This window comes from Sapajus apella, unplaced genomic scaffold (genome assembly GCF_009761245.1).
Source record: "Sapajus apella isolate SASKATOON/1434 unplaced genomic scaffold, GSC_monkey_1.0 scaffold24, whole genome shotgun sequence".
Lineage (NCBI taxonomy): Eukaryota > Metazoa > Chordata > Mammalia > Primates > Cebidae > Sapajus > Sapajus apella.
The window spans coordinates 2201817-2218039 of record NW_022436964.1 but is presented as its reverse complement, the minus strand read 5'-3'; the positions used below and the strand labels follow the sequence as shown (position 1 = coordinate 2218039).

Below are 16223 nucleotides of genomic sequence, written 5' to 3'. Positions count from 1 at the left end.
GGCTGGTGTGCAATAGTGCAGTCTCGGCTTACTGCAACCTCCACCTCCCAGGTTCAAGCGATTCTCATGCCTCAGCCTCCCAAGTAGCTGGGATTACAGGCACCTGCCACCACGCCTGGGTAATTTTTGTATTTTCAGTAGAGACAGGGTTTTACCATGTTGGTCAGGCTGGTCTCGAACTCCTGACCTTAGGTGATCCACCCACCTCAGCCTCCCAAAGTTCTGGGATTACAGGCATGAGCCACCGCACCAGCCAAATTATCAAATATTTTTAAAAAGTGTTATATCCGGTTTTGGCAAGGCTACGATGAGAGACAATCTCATATACAATTTGGTGGGATGTGTGGAGGAAGGATGGTAAAAAACATTTTTGCATATTTATGTGATAGAATAATATATGTCCATTAAATATAAAATTGTAGAATAATATTTAATGTCATGGGAAATATTCATGTTATGTTGTGAAGTGAGTAAGTAGATTATAAAATAGCATCTCTAGCATATTTTTGTTAAAATTTTTTTCAATTGTCAAAAATATATAGATGGATTCTACACATTTATAACACAGTTTGAACATCAGGTGGTTTTTAAATTGTATTTGTGTTTTCATGTTTTCTGACTTTTCTACAATGACTGGTATTTTTTTAAGAGATGGAGTCTCACTCTGATGCCCAGGCTAAAGTGTAGTGGTATGATCATGGCTCACTGCAGCCTCAAATTTCCAGGCTCAAGTGATCCTCCCACCTCAGCCTCTTGAATAGCTGGGTCTACAGGCATATACCATTACACTTGGCCAATTTTTTTTTTGTTTTTGGTAGAGACAGAGTTTTGCCATGTTACCCAGGCTTGTCTCAAACTCCTGGGCTCAAGTGATACTCCTATCTCAGCCTCCTAAAGTGCTAGGAATATAGGCATGAGTCATCATGCTTGGCCTAGTATTGCTTTTGATTTCACACTTAAAAAAAGAAAACAAAAGAGCACACTTGACTTCTGGCAAACCCCAATCCCAGGAGAATATTCTTCTTATATGCTTTATTTTATATAAATAAATGCTGTTCTGGTTGCATTTAGAATCCATACATTCATTCATTCATTTATTCATTAATTCAGCAAATATTAGTTTAGCTCTTACTTTGTGCCAGAACGCACCTAAATGCTGGGAATCGTGAGGGAAATGATGTAAAGTCCTTGCTCTTTTGGAGCTGGTGTTTTAGTTATGGAAGGCAGTCAACAAACAGGATGACAAACAAATAAATGAGAAAGTGTTTGATGTGGAAGGCAGTCAACAAACAGGAAGACAAACAAATAAATGAGAAAGCGTTTGATAGCACCAGGTGCTCTAAAGAAAATAAAACAGGGTGGTAGCATGAGAAGGAGCAAACACGTAGACTGGAAGAATTACTCAGAATTAGGCATTCAGGGAAGATCTTCCAAGGAGCTGAAATCTGAGCTAAAACTTAAAGAAAAGAAATAGCCATAGAAAGACCAGAGAGAAGACCCTCCTGGGTGGGGGAAACAGTTCGTGCAAAGGTTCTTGAGATTGCAATGAGTTCAGCCTTTTCAAGGGGGAATGGGAAACAGTCTGAGGGGTGGGCAGGAGGCAAAGCAAGCAGAGCTTCATAAGCTACAGGAAGGAACTGAGATTTTATCATAACTAGATGTGAGCTCCACTTATCAAAATAATCCCCTGGCTACTGTATGGACAATATGGATGGGAGGAGGGGGATAGGAGTGGAAGCAGAGAGAGCCCCCTCAGGCAATAACTATAGCATCCTGTAGACAGAGATGAGGGGCTGCACACAGCTTGGGTGGCCATGAAAATACATCTGGGTTATACTGAAAAGGTTAAAGTGAATAGGATTTTGCAGATGGATTTGACAATTCAATATCTTATGACCACTGGGCAATGGGAGAAGTTCGACAGGAAAGGCAGGCATTTATAAATCTGACTTTACTATTCCGGCAACTGTTAACCAAGAGCCTGTTCTGGAAACAGAACATGGCCCCAGGGGACACAAGGTTGGGAGGGAGACCCACGCAGACTGTCCATCAGCAAGCAGGGGTGTGTCCCCAGCCACATGATCAGAGTCAGGAACATGTCTAATCCCAGGGACAAGGGCCATCAAGATCCTGGGGGAGCAGAGTGCTGGCAGGCCAACAGGGCAGGGACACAGGAAAGGGAGCAAGGCGGGCATGAGAGCCAGACAGCAGGGCAGAGCAACAGGAGAGCAGACCAAGGGCCCATCCAAAGGCTGGGCTTGGGCTTCTCAGTTCCCTCCCAGGTAAGGGCACAATTGGTCCTAGAGCTGGGGTGGGGCCAACCTCAATTTAGGGGCCAATTTGTTCAGACAGGCCAAGGGGGCTAGGCAGGTATTGAGAAGACCACAGATTGCAAGGAATGCTCTATTTTTTTAAATATCAACACCCCTTTCTTTAATGACAAAATTTCTAGTCTGTGTTTTGGTTATCAAGTGAATCACTCTGAAAACCCTATTTATTTCTCTTTCAGCCAAAGCATCTGCCCATTATCACATTTCTAATGTTGAAGTGGAGATACGAGGATTTTAAAAGTACCCAATTGGACGTCTCTAAGGAAGGAAGTGAGGGCTCTTTTTTCTTTTTTTTCCCCTTTGAGACAGAGTTTTGTTCTTGTTGCCCAGGCTAGAGTACAGTGGTGCAATCTCGGCTCACTGCAACCTCTGCTTCCTGAGTTCAAGCGATTCTCCTGCCTCAGCCTCCCAAGTAGCTGAGATTACAGGCATGAACCACCACACCCAGCTAATTTTGTATTTTTTGTAGACGGGGTTTCTCCATGTTAGTCAGGCTGATCTCGAACTCCCAACTTCAGGTGATCTGCCTGCCTCGGCCTCCCAAAATGCTGAGATTACAGGCATGAACCACCACACCTGGCTGGAAGTGAAGGCTCTTTCAAGTGAGAAACACTCATTTTATATTACCTTTTAAGCTAGCTATTATTAATTTTCAATTTTATGCCAGGAGTTTACAATTCACAAAAAGAAAGGAAAAAAGTTAAACCCTGCTTTTAAATATAATTGTTCCCCATTCTCCCTGTTTTAGTTACCACATTTAAAAAGAAGATGGCACCATTTGACCCAGCAATCTCATTACTGGTTATATACCCAAAGGAATATAAATCATTCTATTATAAAGATACAAGCATGTGTGTATTCATTGCAGCACTATTCACGATAGCAAAGACATGGAATCAGCCCAAATACCCACCAATGATAGACTGGATAAAGAAAATGTGGTACATATGCACCATGGAATACTATGCAGCCATAAAAGGAACAAGATCATGTCCTTTGCAGGGACATGGAGGGAGCTGGAAGCCATTAGCCTCAGAAAACTAACACGGGAACAGAAAACCACACACCGCATGTTCTCACTTATAAGTGGGAGCTGCACAATGAGAACGCATGGACACAGGGACGGGAACAACACACACTGGGGCCTGTCAGCAGGGGGTGGGGGGAGAGAGAGAATCAGGATAAATAGCTAGGGTAATGGGGTGACAGGTGCAGCAAACCACCATGGTACACGTTTACCTATGTAACAAACCTGCATGTCCTATATATATATGTCCTATATAAACTTTAAATAAAATTTTTTTTAAAAAGTAAAATAAAACTGTCTTTCATAGAATAAAAATTAAATATATATATATATATATATATATATATATATATGGCTATACCTTTTGCTTTCAAAAGCAATGGCCAATGATCTAAAACCATGTAAATAAGAACAGCAGCAAGCTGGGGTAAGAATGATTAAAGAACAATCAGAGTGAGGAAGAAACTCAGAAATAATCCCATCCTATTTTATACAAGAGAAAATAAGATTTAGGTGATATCAATGTCCAGCATGTGCCAGATAAGAAGTGAATGTTTATCAAGTGAACAAATGAATGAACAAAGCCCAGCCCTCTCACTCTCTGTCCAATGCCACTGGAGAATCCTTCCTACCACCAGAGAATCCCCATTAATATTATATTCAATGTCCACTCAAGTGCAGTCCAGCACCCGTGTATATTGGGGACTTGGGGGGTCACCATATGATGCTTAAATGAGAGTGACATAGCACCTTCCAAACAGCTTGGCAAGAGCCTTGACTGTGTTTGGGTGACTCATCCTGGTTTACCGGAGTGATAGACCAAAAGCATGTAAAATGGCATGTCACCACCGTAACTGGAGCAGACAGTTCTCACATCTATTTTGGAATCTGGGGCTTTGGCATGAACAGGGATTTCAGAGTTTCAAAAACACACCCCCCGCTTTCCTTTTGGTAGACTCATCTGCAAGATCTACAGCAGCTGTTTCCAAATCTTCTTCTGGGGAAAAAAATGTTTGTACATACAAATAACTGCATATTTATTTATAAATTAGATGCCTATATATCTGTCATTATATATTATGCACATTATAAAACCTATACAATAGAAATTTTATAAAGAGGTGGTTAAAAAAAAAAATCAGTAGACGTCTGAATAATTTCTTCCTCCACCCTAGCGGATCACTGTATGTACCCTGCTCTGGAAGCCACGGCTCTAGGACTTCCAATTCACCATCTGCCAAACCAGGAAGGAAACTGCACTCCTCTGTTTATGGCATTAAGCATACACTCCCAAGGCAGCCTTGAGCCGACTGACCAGAGCCTCTCTTCTGAACTTTACCTGCAATGCCTCAGACCTACTATAAAGAGCCAACCTAAAAGAATGGTACCCAGCACACACTGCCCAACACTTTCTCCCATTTAAGTGGCACTGGATCTTAAGGGAAGAGAAGGAGGGAGAGGCTATGAGAGCCTGTCTCAACTTAAGCTTGGGGATTGCAAAGAACATCTACTTAACACTCACTCCAACCCACTGAGAAAAATGCAAGAAAATGGAACCCCATGCATCTAAAACTCAGAAATTTCTAGTTTCTGCTTTCTAGCAATGATAGGCTTAGTAATATTTTCACCTTTCCTCTCCTATGGTTTCTTAGGGAAGCAGTGAAAGCGTTTACTTGTCTAAGTGCCAAGCAAAATGTCTTCCCCTCTGCAGACCACACTCTGGCTGTCACAGACGGTCACACAACACTCTCCTCTGGCTCAAATCCCAGCCCTCAAGGACTATGATAGATTACTCCCTAGGACACTTGACTGACTTCTTTTTTCACCCTAGCCAGTCCTTTGAAGCAATTAATTATTAATAAGTGGGGCAGCAAAATGCTCACCTGAGCAGGAGCAACGATTTGGGAAGCTCCGCTACTGAATTGCTTCCACTAAGACAGTCACTCTTAACACAGACTGTAAGCAAATGAGTAATTAGAACTAGCCTTGGAGTGAGTCATTCCTTATTTAATGAATTCAACTTCAAAATCAGAACATGATTCCCAGAAGGAAGCGAGCTTCCCGTGGGAAGTCTGTTTCCCCTGCAGCCTGGCTCTGCTAAGAATTCTGTTCACTGCAACACACTCGATCCCCAATCTTCTCACCAGTCTTTCTAAGGTGACAGAAGTCTCTGAGGAGTCAGCAGGTCCTGGCTTGCTGTGCTGAAAAACCAAAGCCTTGCACACTGTCCCGCATACACAGCAGCTCTTCTCACTGAATCACAGAGATCACCCATACTTAAACAAAAATGTTGTCTCTTTCAGTAATTCATTTGCTATAATTGAAAAATAGATGTAGTTCCTTAGTTACTTGTTCTGTTTTAGCAAGAAGGAGTTGAGTCCTTTTAGCTGTGTTCAATGTCATCTAAGATAGCTGAGCCAGGAATCTTAGAGTAAGGATGTAATCTCAGCCTTCCGGAATACTTACCCAACAATGTGACGTGGGGCAAATATTCTCACCTCTCCAGGCTTTCCCATTTGTATTACAATTCTGAGGGTATGTGCTAGATCAGAGGCCAGCAAACGTTTTCTATGAGGGCTTAGATTGTAAATTTTAAGGTTTGCTGGCGAAATTTTAAAGTTAAAAGTTGAAGCTGGTTCAAAAGAGGCAAAATGGAGGATATCATATAGGTACTTATATCATCATCTAAAGCGTAACTGTTCACTGGAAGGCCAGAAATAATGGTTCTGGGCCCACCATAGGCTGTATGTTGCTGACCCCTGTATTAGGCCTTCCTCAACATTCCCTCTAACCCTCAAAAGCTATGAAAAATACTCCTGTTCCCAAGTTTCTATTCTCAAAGTAAAAAGACCTCAAGCCACAGTCTTGGATTTTTTTTTTTTTTTTTTTGCCTTGACATTCAGCAAAAGAGTCAGAGTTAAGAGCTAGAAAGCACCTGAGTGATGCTCAAATCCAGTCTTCCTGTTTTATAGATGAGGAAAATGAAGCTCTGAAAGGTGGACAGTCTTGTCTGTGGTCACCTAGCTGCTTGGCAGAGGAGCCAACACCAGAGTTCATTTGACACATTAATGCAGAAAGACAGCAGCCACCCAACCACTGCTGTGCTTACACTGCAGAATGCTATATTTCATAAAATGGACTATTTGTAGAGAATCAGCCAACTACAGAATTGAAATGATGCACACTGTTGGTGTCTTAAGATGTAAAATACAAAATCTTTGCAAGAGAAAATGCACCGAGTTTGCATCAGGAACAAGGCATTGAACTTCCTTACAACACACTAAACACTTAAAATTTCAAAGTCCTCTTTCAAGTGATACAAACTTCTAGTGAGTACTTAAGTTGTCAGTAAATCCAAAAATATAAAAAACCCAGAGTTCCAAAGATGAGAGTAGTTCCAAAGAAAAACACAAAAGAAAATGTAAAGAGCTTTTGAAAACACTGCAAAATAGAAATCTGCAGAGCCTGCTCAGGCCTTTATGTCTTATCCTCTGAGCTGTTCCTGGCATCTTCTACCCCAGAGGAGTTGCCGACCCAAACTGTAGTGCCATCTTTAAGAATTCAATAGTGATCATTCATCATTTTTATTTTGCTAGTCCAATACTGCAATTATAAACAAAAACAGGAGCTGCCTTCTGCTCTGTAGAAGCCTCCTAGTTCCTGCAGAAGCAAGTCCAGCTACCGTGTGCTTATCAGCAGCTGGAAATATAGATGTCATTAAATAAGAATGTTCAGGATAGCTCGAGCATGTGCAATGCTAAAATGATGCTTAAAACAGCGCTTTGCATGAGATCCTTCTAATTTAGGACATTTAACCCATTTGTCTTTGTGTTAAATATGTTCCCAATTCATTGTTTGATCTCCAGTTCAATTTCTGATGTGTTTTCATGCACCAGTGTTTTCAACATTAAGCAAACAAAGCAGGAATTTTAGGAATTTAATATACTGGATAACTGCAACTGCATTAAAATGCATAGGGAAGAAATTGCTAATGCATTAACACTGATTGCCTCTAGAAGCAGGGCAAGCTGGGACGTAATTTTTTTTTTTTTGCTCATTTATGCTTTTTTGTGATTTCTAAATTTTTAAGAAGATGATGTACTAGTTTTATAATGAAAAATAAAGCAAATAGCAATCACAAAACCCTGTGGTAGGGACAAGTCTAATTTGACTGAGGCAGAAACCATAAGGGGAAAGGTGATTCCACAGGACTTATTAACAGCTTCTGTTTCATGGGAGGTAACATAAAAGAAATTTCAAAAACACCAGTGCAGGCTGGGCCTGTAATCCTAGCACTCTGGGAGACCAAGACAGGCAGATCACAAGGTCAAGAGATCGAGACCATCCTGGCCAACATGGCGAAACCCCGTCTCTACTAGAAATACAAAAATTAGATGGATGTGGTGGCACATGTCTGTAGTCCCAGGTACTCAGGAGGCTGAGGCAGGAGAATTGCTTGAACCTGGGAAGCAAAGGTTGCAGTGAGCCAAGATCATACCACTGCACTCCAGCCTGGTGACAGAGCAAGACTCTGTTTTAAAAAATTAAAAAAAAAAAAAAAAAACAGTGCATTGCTGCTAATGCATATGTCCTGACACATCTGAGCCAAAAGGAAGAAATGGCTTAACATCTGCGGGAAAATGGTGGGAAGAAAGATACCAAAGCCGTGAGAAAAGGATAAATTTGTCTCAGCCATGGCCATGAACTCCACAAGGGAGAAAAGAGGGAGGTGAATGTTCATATCAGACAGTCGGGGAGGAAAATCAAACGTGGTAGAGGGTAGGATATGTATAACCACAGCAGCCTTGGGCTGTCAGAGGCTTTGCAGCGATGGATCAGAGCAACTGTGTAGTGCATGAAAGGCATACACATAGATAATGCAGCAGCCCCACCAGTCACCTGTTATGTGTTCGGGTGGAAAGTGGGTGGGACCAAGAGTATGGCATGCCTGATGGATGAAGACAATGCTCTTTTTACATGCGCAAAATACCTTTGCATATTCACACACAGACTTTCGAGAAATTCAATGAAGCCACCTTAAGCCATCTATAGTTAAGGCTAGACACTGTAAGCAAACCTTGAAACACCCCTGCCTCTGCCTTCCACACACACTTCCCATCACATGCACAACACATGCATGCATTCACACATACACTCGGCACACACGCACACGCGCACGCACACACACACACAAACACACTCTTACAGGGATGGTGCTAAAGGGTGGCTTGTGAGAGTTAGTTTTACCGTTCTCTTAATTTCCATATATTCTTCAATAAAGACACTTTCTTGATCATATGCAAAAGCAGCTTCACATGACTCTTTAATCTAACACCCATTGCCACCCTCAAGACGCTCCCTTATAGAAACTGTGGTGTCTCCACTGTGCTTTCATTTTGCCAGTAAGGAGAAAACAAACATTTTCAACTCTGACTTATTATAGTTGTACCTATCATACATGGCTTTTCTACCATGTTTATGCCAGCCTGCACCACTCCTATGGCAGACGCCAGTGATCTTCAGTGTATGTCTGTAATTGCCAGTTACCAAGTCTCACATGATTAATTTCACTCTCATTCTCTACCACAATCCAACACTCTTCCGCAATGAGAACATATACTCCACCAGTAAAACACATAAGCACGGTGCTATCTACACTATGGGGAGCCTGCTCCATTTTGCATGTGAATTTATTTAGATTAATGACTCCTTAAAATGTCATTTTCACCTAGAACAATTCCCACTCTCAATTTTTTCTTCTGAAATTCTCATAAGCTCTAAGTGGCACTCTTTGAATGGTTTGCCCTTCTCATCTAAAGTTTTCCACAGCACCAGTTCTCTCGGATCCTGTAACCGAGCAACTTTTGGGTGAGCTTTGAAAACATTCCCGTTGCCTAGTAGTGCCTAGGAACTGATTTTGTTTTTTCTCCACCCTGATGTAGCCAACTTGAGACCAAATCCTCCAGCTGTCACAGGGGTGAATGGGGTCACACGTTTTCCCAGAACACCACTGCATTAATCTGGGCAATAATACTCTGCCCAGCTGTCTTTGAGAAACTTAAAAAGAATGGAAAAAGCTTGTCTGACAAATGGGTGGTCATGACCCCCGAGAGCCATGGCAGCAGCAGAGATGCCCCCACCAATCAATCATACCATCTAAGACAAGGTGCCAGGACATTCTCATGACCTCACAGAGAGAGCTTCCATAAGTTAAGACTTTCTTCTCCCAGCCTGGTTTTTAAAAAATTTTTAATTAGACAACACTCTTTTCTTTGAGACGGAGTTTCACTCTTGTTGCCCAGGCTGGAGTGCAATGGCGCGATCTTGGTTCACTGCAACCTCTACTTCCTGCATTCAAGCGATTCCGCTGCCTCAGCTTTCCAAGTAGCTGAAATTACAGGCATGTGCCACCACACCCAGCTACTTTTGTATTTTTGTAAAGACGAGGTTTTGCCATGTTGGTCAGGCTGATCTCGAACTCCTCACCTTAGGTGATCCGCCTGCCTCAGCCTCCCAAAGTGCTGAAATTATATGTGTGAGCATTGCACCTGGCCATTAGACAACACTTTTAACAAGGCTCAAGCTGTTAATCTTGACCAGTTTATAAATCTAGTCCAAAATATGTGATTTGAAATCCCAAGACAAGAATCTGAACCAGTATATCCAGATGGGAACAATGATAAGAAAGGTAAGTGGTGATGTCAAGTCTCCACCACTCTGTGTTTGAAGCTCTGAGAAGCAACAATAGTATGTAACTCTCTTGATGGCTTCAGCAATTCAACAAAATCATGCTGGTCACGGACTCCCTGTGTGATGCTGACACACCATTGAAACCTTCCTGGGTCTCTACAGTCCCATCTTTAACATAAAGAGGTTGAAGCATTTTCAACTCAACATCCCTGATACAAGGGCAGGACCTGGTCAGTAGGAGTCCACAGGCTACGTCCCTAACCATATAACCAGGGACCCTGTTTCCACAACTCTGCCTCTGACTATGCCTTAAATCCATAGCCTCCTCCTTAGTTGCATTCTCTCTGCCTGCTTCAGCCCTTGCATATCTATTCTCTCGGCTCCTCCAGTGGTTCCTCTGTAGCCTCCAACCCAGTGGTTTCTAACCAGAGAACTCTTGTGCTCCCCAGGGGAAATTTGGGAATATCTGGAGCCATTTTTGGTTGTCGATATTGGTGGAGTCCTTCTGGCATCTACTGGGTAGAAGCCAAGGAAGCTACTAAACATCCTACAATGCACAGAAATCCACCAAAAAGAACTGTCTAGCTCAAGAGGTCAGTAGTTCTGAGGTTGAAAAGCTCTGCTCCAGCCATGTCTGCCTCTAATCCATTCTCTACACATCACCAGTTATGCAAAAGGCAATTCCCATGCCATTGACATCATTCCCATACCTGAAATCCCTCAATCCCTCCCAGTTGCTCTCAGGTTAAAGTCTCAAATCTCCTGCAAGTCACACGAGGCCCATAATCTGGTCCTCTTCTAACCTTCTGCCTCACCTTCAGCATCCCCCAGAACCTCTTCCCTGAGACCACACTCACACCCTATGCAGATAGAACTGACCACTCATTACCACCTCTTCCCATCCATCTTTTCCATTTATTCCTTTGCCCACTGATTTTATGTCAGACACTGCAATGGAACAAATGCTCTCAAGGAACAAATGCCCCTGAAGCAAGTTAAGGCACTGATATCCAGTAGGGCACACAGAAAGTGAGCATACAATTCAATCAGCAGAGGCAGAACTTTGTCATTGCCTCTGTGATCCCACTGCTGTGTCAGACTCACAGTGGGTTGTGAGTCTCCAGAAAAGAGCATCTTCGTGTCTTCATCTTTATAGTCCACAGCAACTTAGACATGGCAAGTGTGGTCTACAGGCTGTACAACTTGTATTTGTCACAATTGTTGCATTAAAGAATGAATGAATTCCTAGCCTCTTTACATTTGGCTCTAGCTCAGAAATAAAAAGAAATGAAATATGAAAATATAGAGATGAAACAAAATTCTTCATACTGCATGTGCTCAAAAGCCCAGAAATAGGGCCCATTCTCAAAGGTGGAAACATCTTTGTTTAGAACTGTGATCTGTCTCTCTTCTTTTTATAAATCTGAGAAGTGTGAATCTATAAAATAGGTATCTATCTCATGGAATGCCTGAATCGCATTGCCTTACACTCAAAGACAAGAGCTGTGAGGAAGAATTTGACTAGTAACGGAGGTACAATGGTATCCAGAAGACAGCAACATCTGTGGTGGAAATTGTACTTTGAATTTTGTGGTACCTAAGATAATTTTGCTCTTACTCTAAATCAAGAGAATCATTGTATTTTTTGAAAAAATTAACAGTATTTTTGTTTCTACTTCTCTTGCTTTTTAATTGTGTCTGTATCCTGAAAGGTGTTATGAATTGCCCGAACTTTAAAACCCACAAAGATGTTCTCTAAGGAGACAAATCTCCTGGAGAAAATAATTTGATTTGACATTGATAGAGCTACTGTGGACTTTTTAAGAGAGACATCTATCAGTTTGGCTTTACAGCTGGTTAAAGAATTTAAGATAGTTCTTTAAAACAACTGGGAAAATTGAAAAGGTAACTTATGCATTCCTATCCTGTCATGAGAGACTTTAAAATTTTTTTGCAGTTAATTATAACGGTTTGTCTATTGTCCATACAGTCGCTATGTTAAAAACACACCTAGTATTTACCAGTGGAACCTCATTATAGAAAATGGAGCAAAACAGATGTTCCTAACAGATAATGGGATGCAGAGTTCAGAGGAAAGTTTAACCAGGTTCCCTTTCACCTCTTGGGCATCCTCAGGCGGCAGGGCCTAGGCTTCCATATTTTCCATCACAACCATTCAACTTGTCTGAGTCTCCAAACTGTGTTCCCATCTGGGCTTCCATCTTTGCAGACAAGGTACAGTCACAATTCCAGTTGTGAACTGCCCCTTCTCTTTTCTTCTCTATTAGCCACACCCTCCCTTCATTCAAACTTGGGATAATTATGACCTTCAGGAAAAGTGATTTTCACTCTAAGCAATATTCCAAGCATTTAGGAGGAAACTTAGAAAACCATTAGTGACCAGAAATGAAAACTGCTTTCCTTTCATTTGCAAAACACACAAAAACAGATAATCTGCTGAAAAACACAGATAAGCAACATGGACCCAGAGGCCCTTGGGCCAAGAAAATTAATTTGGCATGGAACTTTCAGAGTTCATTGTTAAGACAGATAGCAAAAGCCATTTATAATGATCTCATTATCATCATCTCTTATAACCCAGTTGAAGACAACTAGTGTCTTCTTAGATCCCATCTTTCATATTTTGCACACTTTCCCTCCAACCATGGAATTTTTGGCATCCAGTTGCCCAATTCTCCTTCTAACCATTAAAGCTGCCTTTCAGAAAAGATTTGCTAGAATTTTTTACATATCACTGCAAATTGGTGCTGCTACCTATCTCAAGGGTATCTGCATTCCTAGCCATACCGTTATGATAGACTAGAAAGTTTTCTTCCATGAAATAAATTCTTGCCTTGAGCTGGAGGTGAAGGTGATCTTTTGGGAACAGAGTGATCTGCCCTCCTGAAGCTGCCTAGTATTCAGATTTTCAGTGATGAAACCAAAATCACATGAAGTTAAGGAAAAGTGTGTTCATATTGAAAGGTTCTAATAACTTTATTTTGTGTGCATTTGTTTTTGATTTAATTAAATTAATTTAATTTAAGCAAATCTTTGAAATTAATAAGAATGTGAGATGCCTGCAGGTGTTTACAGCAAGCAGTGTGGTGAGATTCTTCCCTGAAGTCAGAAGAGTCCTTAAAAACAAACAAGATGCCTAGACACACATATATTATTATCTTTAAAAGTATTACACATTTGGGGGCTGCAGTGGACATTTCACTTTTTTTTAGCTTGTTTCAAAACATGTAAATGAAGGAACAAGAACAAGAAGGTTGGGGGCATAAATGGGATGATCAGTGTAAAGACACTTGTGGAGAATTCTTCACAGCCACCAATTTAATTGTGATTACAGTGGCAAACATACCACCCAATAGAGCTTTTGGTAACAAAGAAAATGATCTCAGTCTCAGTGCCCAATATGGCAGCCACCAGCCACATGGAGCTATTGGGCATTGGGAATCTGGCCAGTGTGATTGAGGAAATGGATTTTTAATTATAATGAATTTAAACTTAGTTTAATACAGCCACACATGGCTAATGGTTACCATACTGGACCAGTGTAGGTCTAACACCATTAGTCCTTTCATATTTAATTTTAGAAATACTTTATACCAATGAACTCTCTCCAGGAGAAACTAATAGAGCTCCCAGTATAACACAGCCTCCAGCTGCAAAAAACTTATTTACTAAAAACATAGTTTACGGCTCACTCCACCTCATACACTAATCCATTACCCATCATATGCAGAATTGGTGCCTCCCTTGTTCTTTCCATAGAAGGCCTGCAGCGCCAGCCTTTGGGATGAAGTGACTGACTTACCCTCACCCAGAGGCAGTTCCTCTTCTTGCTCGCTGGGGGAAGGAAGCAGGGGCTGCAGTGGCTCCATGTTAATAATGAGCTGTTTGTTCAAGGAGTGGGAACTGCGGCTCTGAGAAATGTTGGCTCTGAAAACAGAAACAAGCCAGATAAGGTTGGTTTCCATCGCAAACGCTGGCCCCTCCATCTCAGCGGGCTGCCCAGGCTACTGCTCTGTGTCTAGAGGGACTACCTCTAGACACAGAGTGGATTGAGCCAGTAGTAAAGATGACATAACATTCAAGACAAATGGCCCTTTCTGGCCTGACCAAATGTCCCTATGTTCTACTGCAATCCAATAAAAGAAAATACAGTTCCTCATATGTCACCAGCCCTGAGCATGCTGGGTAACAACCTGGGTATTTTTTTAAAAAAAAAGAAAGATGAAACAAAAAGACATGGGAACTAGCTATCACTGAACTAGATATGCAGAAAGGTGAATGAAGGGCATGGCTCAGGGAAATTTAATAACCACCAACAAACAAAACCAAAAACCCCTGCCAGACAGATACAGCTATAATCTATATTTGTGTTGTTGGATGTCCAATGTTTAATATCAGTGTTTAATATTCTCAGAGTTACACCCTACTCACTAACTGGCTGTGGCTGTTTTCTCCTTTGGCAAGGAGCAGACAAGGTGTGTCAGTGGCCGAGGCCAGCAGCAGATGGCAAGGAAACTGTGCAGGTATCTCATTAAGCCTACTGGTTGGCAGCTGGGGCACCTGCTTGCGCTACCTGCTGCAGAGATACTGGATGCTTGCCCTAGTCTAGTATTTGAGCACCCCACCCTACTCCCCATACTTACTGTCAAAACCAAAACCAGTGCATACTTTGAAAAGGAGTCAAATGTTTCCTTCCCCTGGAAGCCTTCCAGGATTTGCTCCTCCCAACACACAAAGTCTCAGTCTCAGTCTCAGTCTGTGTGTGTGTGTGTGTGTGTGTCTGACTGACTACTTTCTCTTCTTGTATAACTCACTGCATTTTTCACCTTGGTCTCTCTTTAGTTTTTGGTGTACTGATCATCCCCACCTTGATAAACACCTTAAGGGCAGAAACTGAGCTAGCCATACCCATGCATCTCACTTGCCACCTTGTGAAAATGTGTTCAGGTTTGAAACTGAAGTAAACTGAATGCAATCCTGGCTTGACATATGTTGCCATTTCAGCCTGGTCAGTGTTCCCTAGGTGGGCTGACAGGACTACCTTCTAGCCTGAATGTTTCTGTTGAGCAAGAGGAGTGGGATCAAGATGTCTGCTAGCATCTTGAATCAAAAGCTCCCATGGCTGGCACTGGCTAGAAAGGAAATTTATGAATACTTGCTTAGCATGGAGTCCTTTTCTTCATTATTTCATTTTATAGCCATTTACTCTGCAGCCGCTATATACATATTGGATATTCTGCTTTGTTCTAGGGAACTGTAGTCCTCACCTTAAGTAATTCTCTGTCCAAAACCATGATTTTCAAACTTTGTGGTCTGAGACCTACATTAAGAAATATATTTTATATAATCTCCCTGTACCCAAACACACAGGAAGAAGCACAACTGAAATTAATGTTTTATGTAACAATAGTTACATATCTATTTATAATTCACTATTTTTTGAAAATTCTACTTCATTTTGTTTTAAGTACTGGTCTTGATCATTACTTTATTTCTTAACTCTTTTTTTTTTTTTTTTTTTTTTTGAGACAAGAGTCTCGCTCTGTCACCCAGGCTGGAGTGCGATGGAGTGATCTCAGCTCACTACAACCTTCGCCTCCTGGGTTCAAGTGATTCTCCTGCCTCAGCCTCCTGAGTAGCTAGGATTACAGGTACTCGCCACTGTGCACAGCTAATTTTTGTATTTTTAGTAGAGACAGGGTTTTACCATGTTGGCCAGGCTGGTCTCGAACTCCTGACCTAAGGTGATCCTCCCACCTCAGCTTCCCAAAGTGCTGGGATTACAGGCATGAGATACCACACCTGGCCTCATGACTCCTTAACGTGCTGTAGTCACAGCTGGAACACCATGTCTCTCATGAAGGTGACTGATAGCCAGGGTCCCGTGGGAACACAAAGGAGGGGACCTAATCCTATGTGAGTGAGGACAAAGCCAGGGATGACTTTCCAAGAGAAGCAATGCCTGCAGCATGTTCTGGTGAGCACAGTGCTTTTTACAGGGAAAGAATCATAGACAGAGAAATATTTACAGAAGGAAGGAGGGGAGGGAGAGAGGGAAGGATTAAAATTTCCCATGAGCAGTTTCCTCTTTTATTGTGAAGAGTTGTCATATTGTGACTATGATTCTAGCTCTTCGAAGCACAACATATGGTCAT

At 41.8% G+C, this 16223-nt stretch overlaps 1 protein-coding gene across 6 annotated transcripts in view; it reads right to left on the bottom strand.

Moving 5' to 3' along the window:
- The window catches only part of FRMD3 (FERM domain containing 3), a 363027-nt gene that overhangs the window by 38041 nt on the left and 308763 nt on the right, over positions 1-16223 (bottom strand). For all 6 annotated transcript variants that reach the window (XM_032290836.1, XM_032290837.1, XM_032290835.1 and 3 more), the window contains one exon: positions 13871-13995. In XM_032290836.1, the coding sequence (XP_032146727.1) occupies positions 13871-13995 (125 nt within the window). The remainder of the gene's footprint in view (positions 1-13870; positions 13996-16223) is intronic.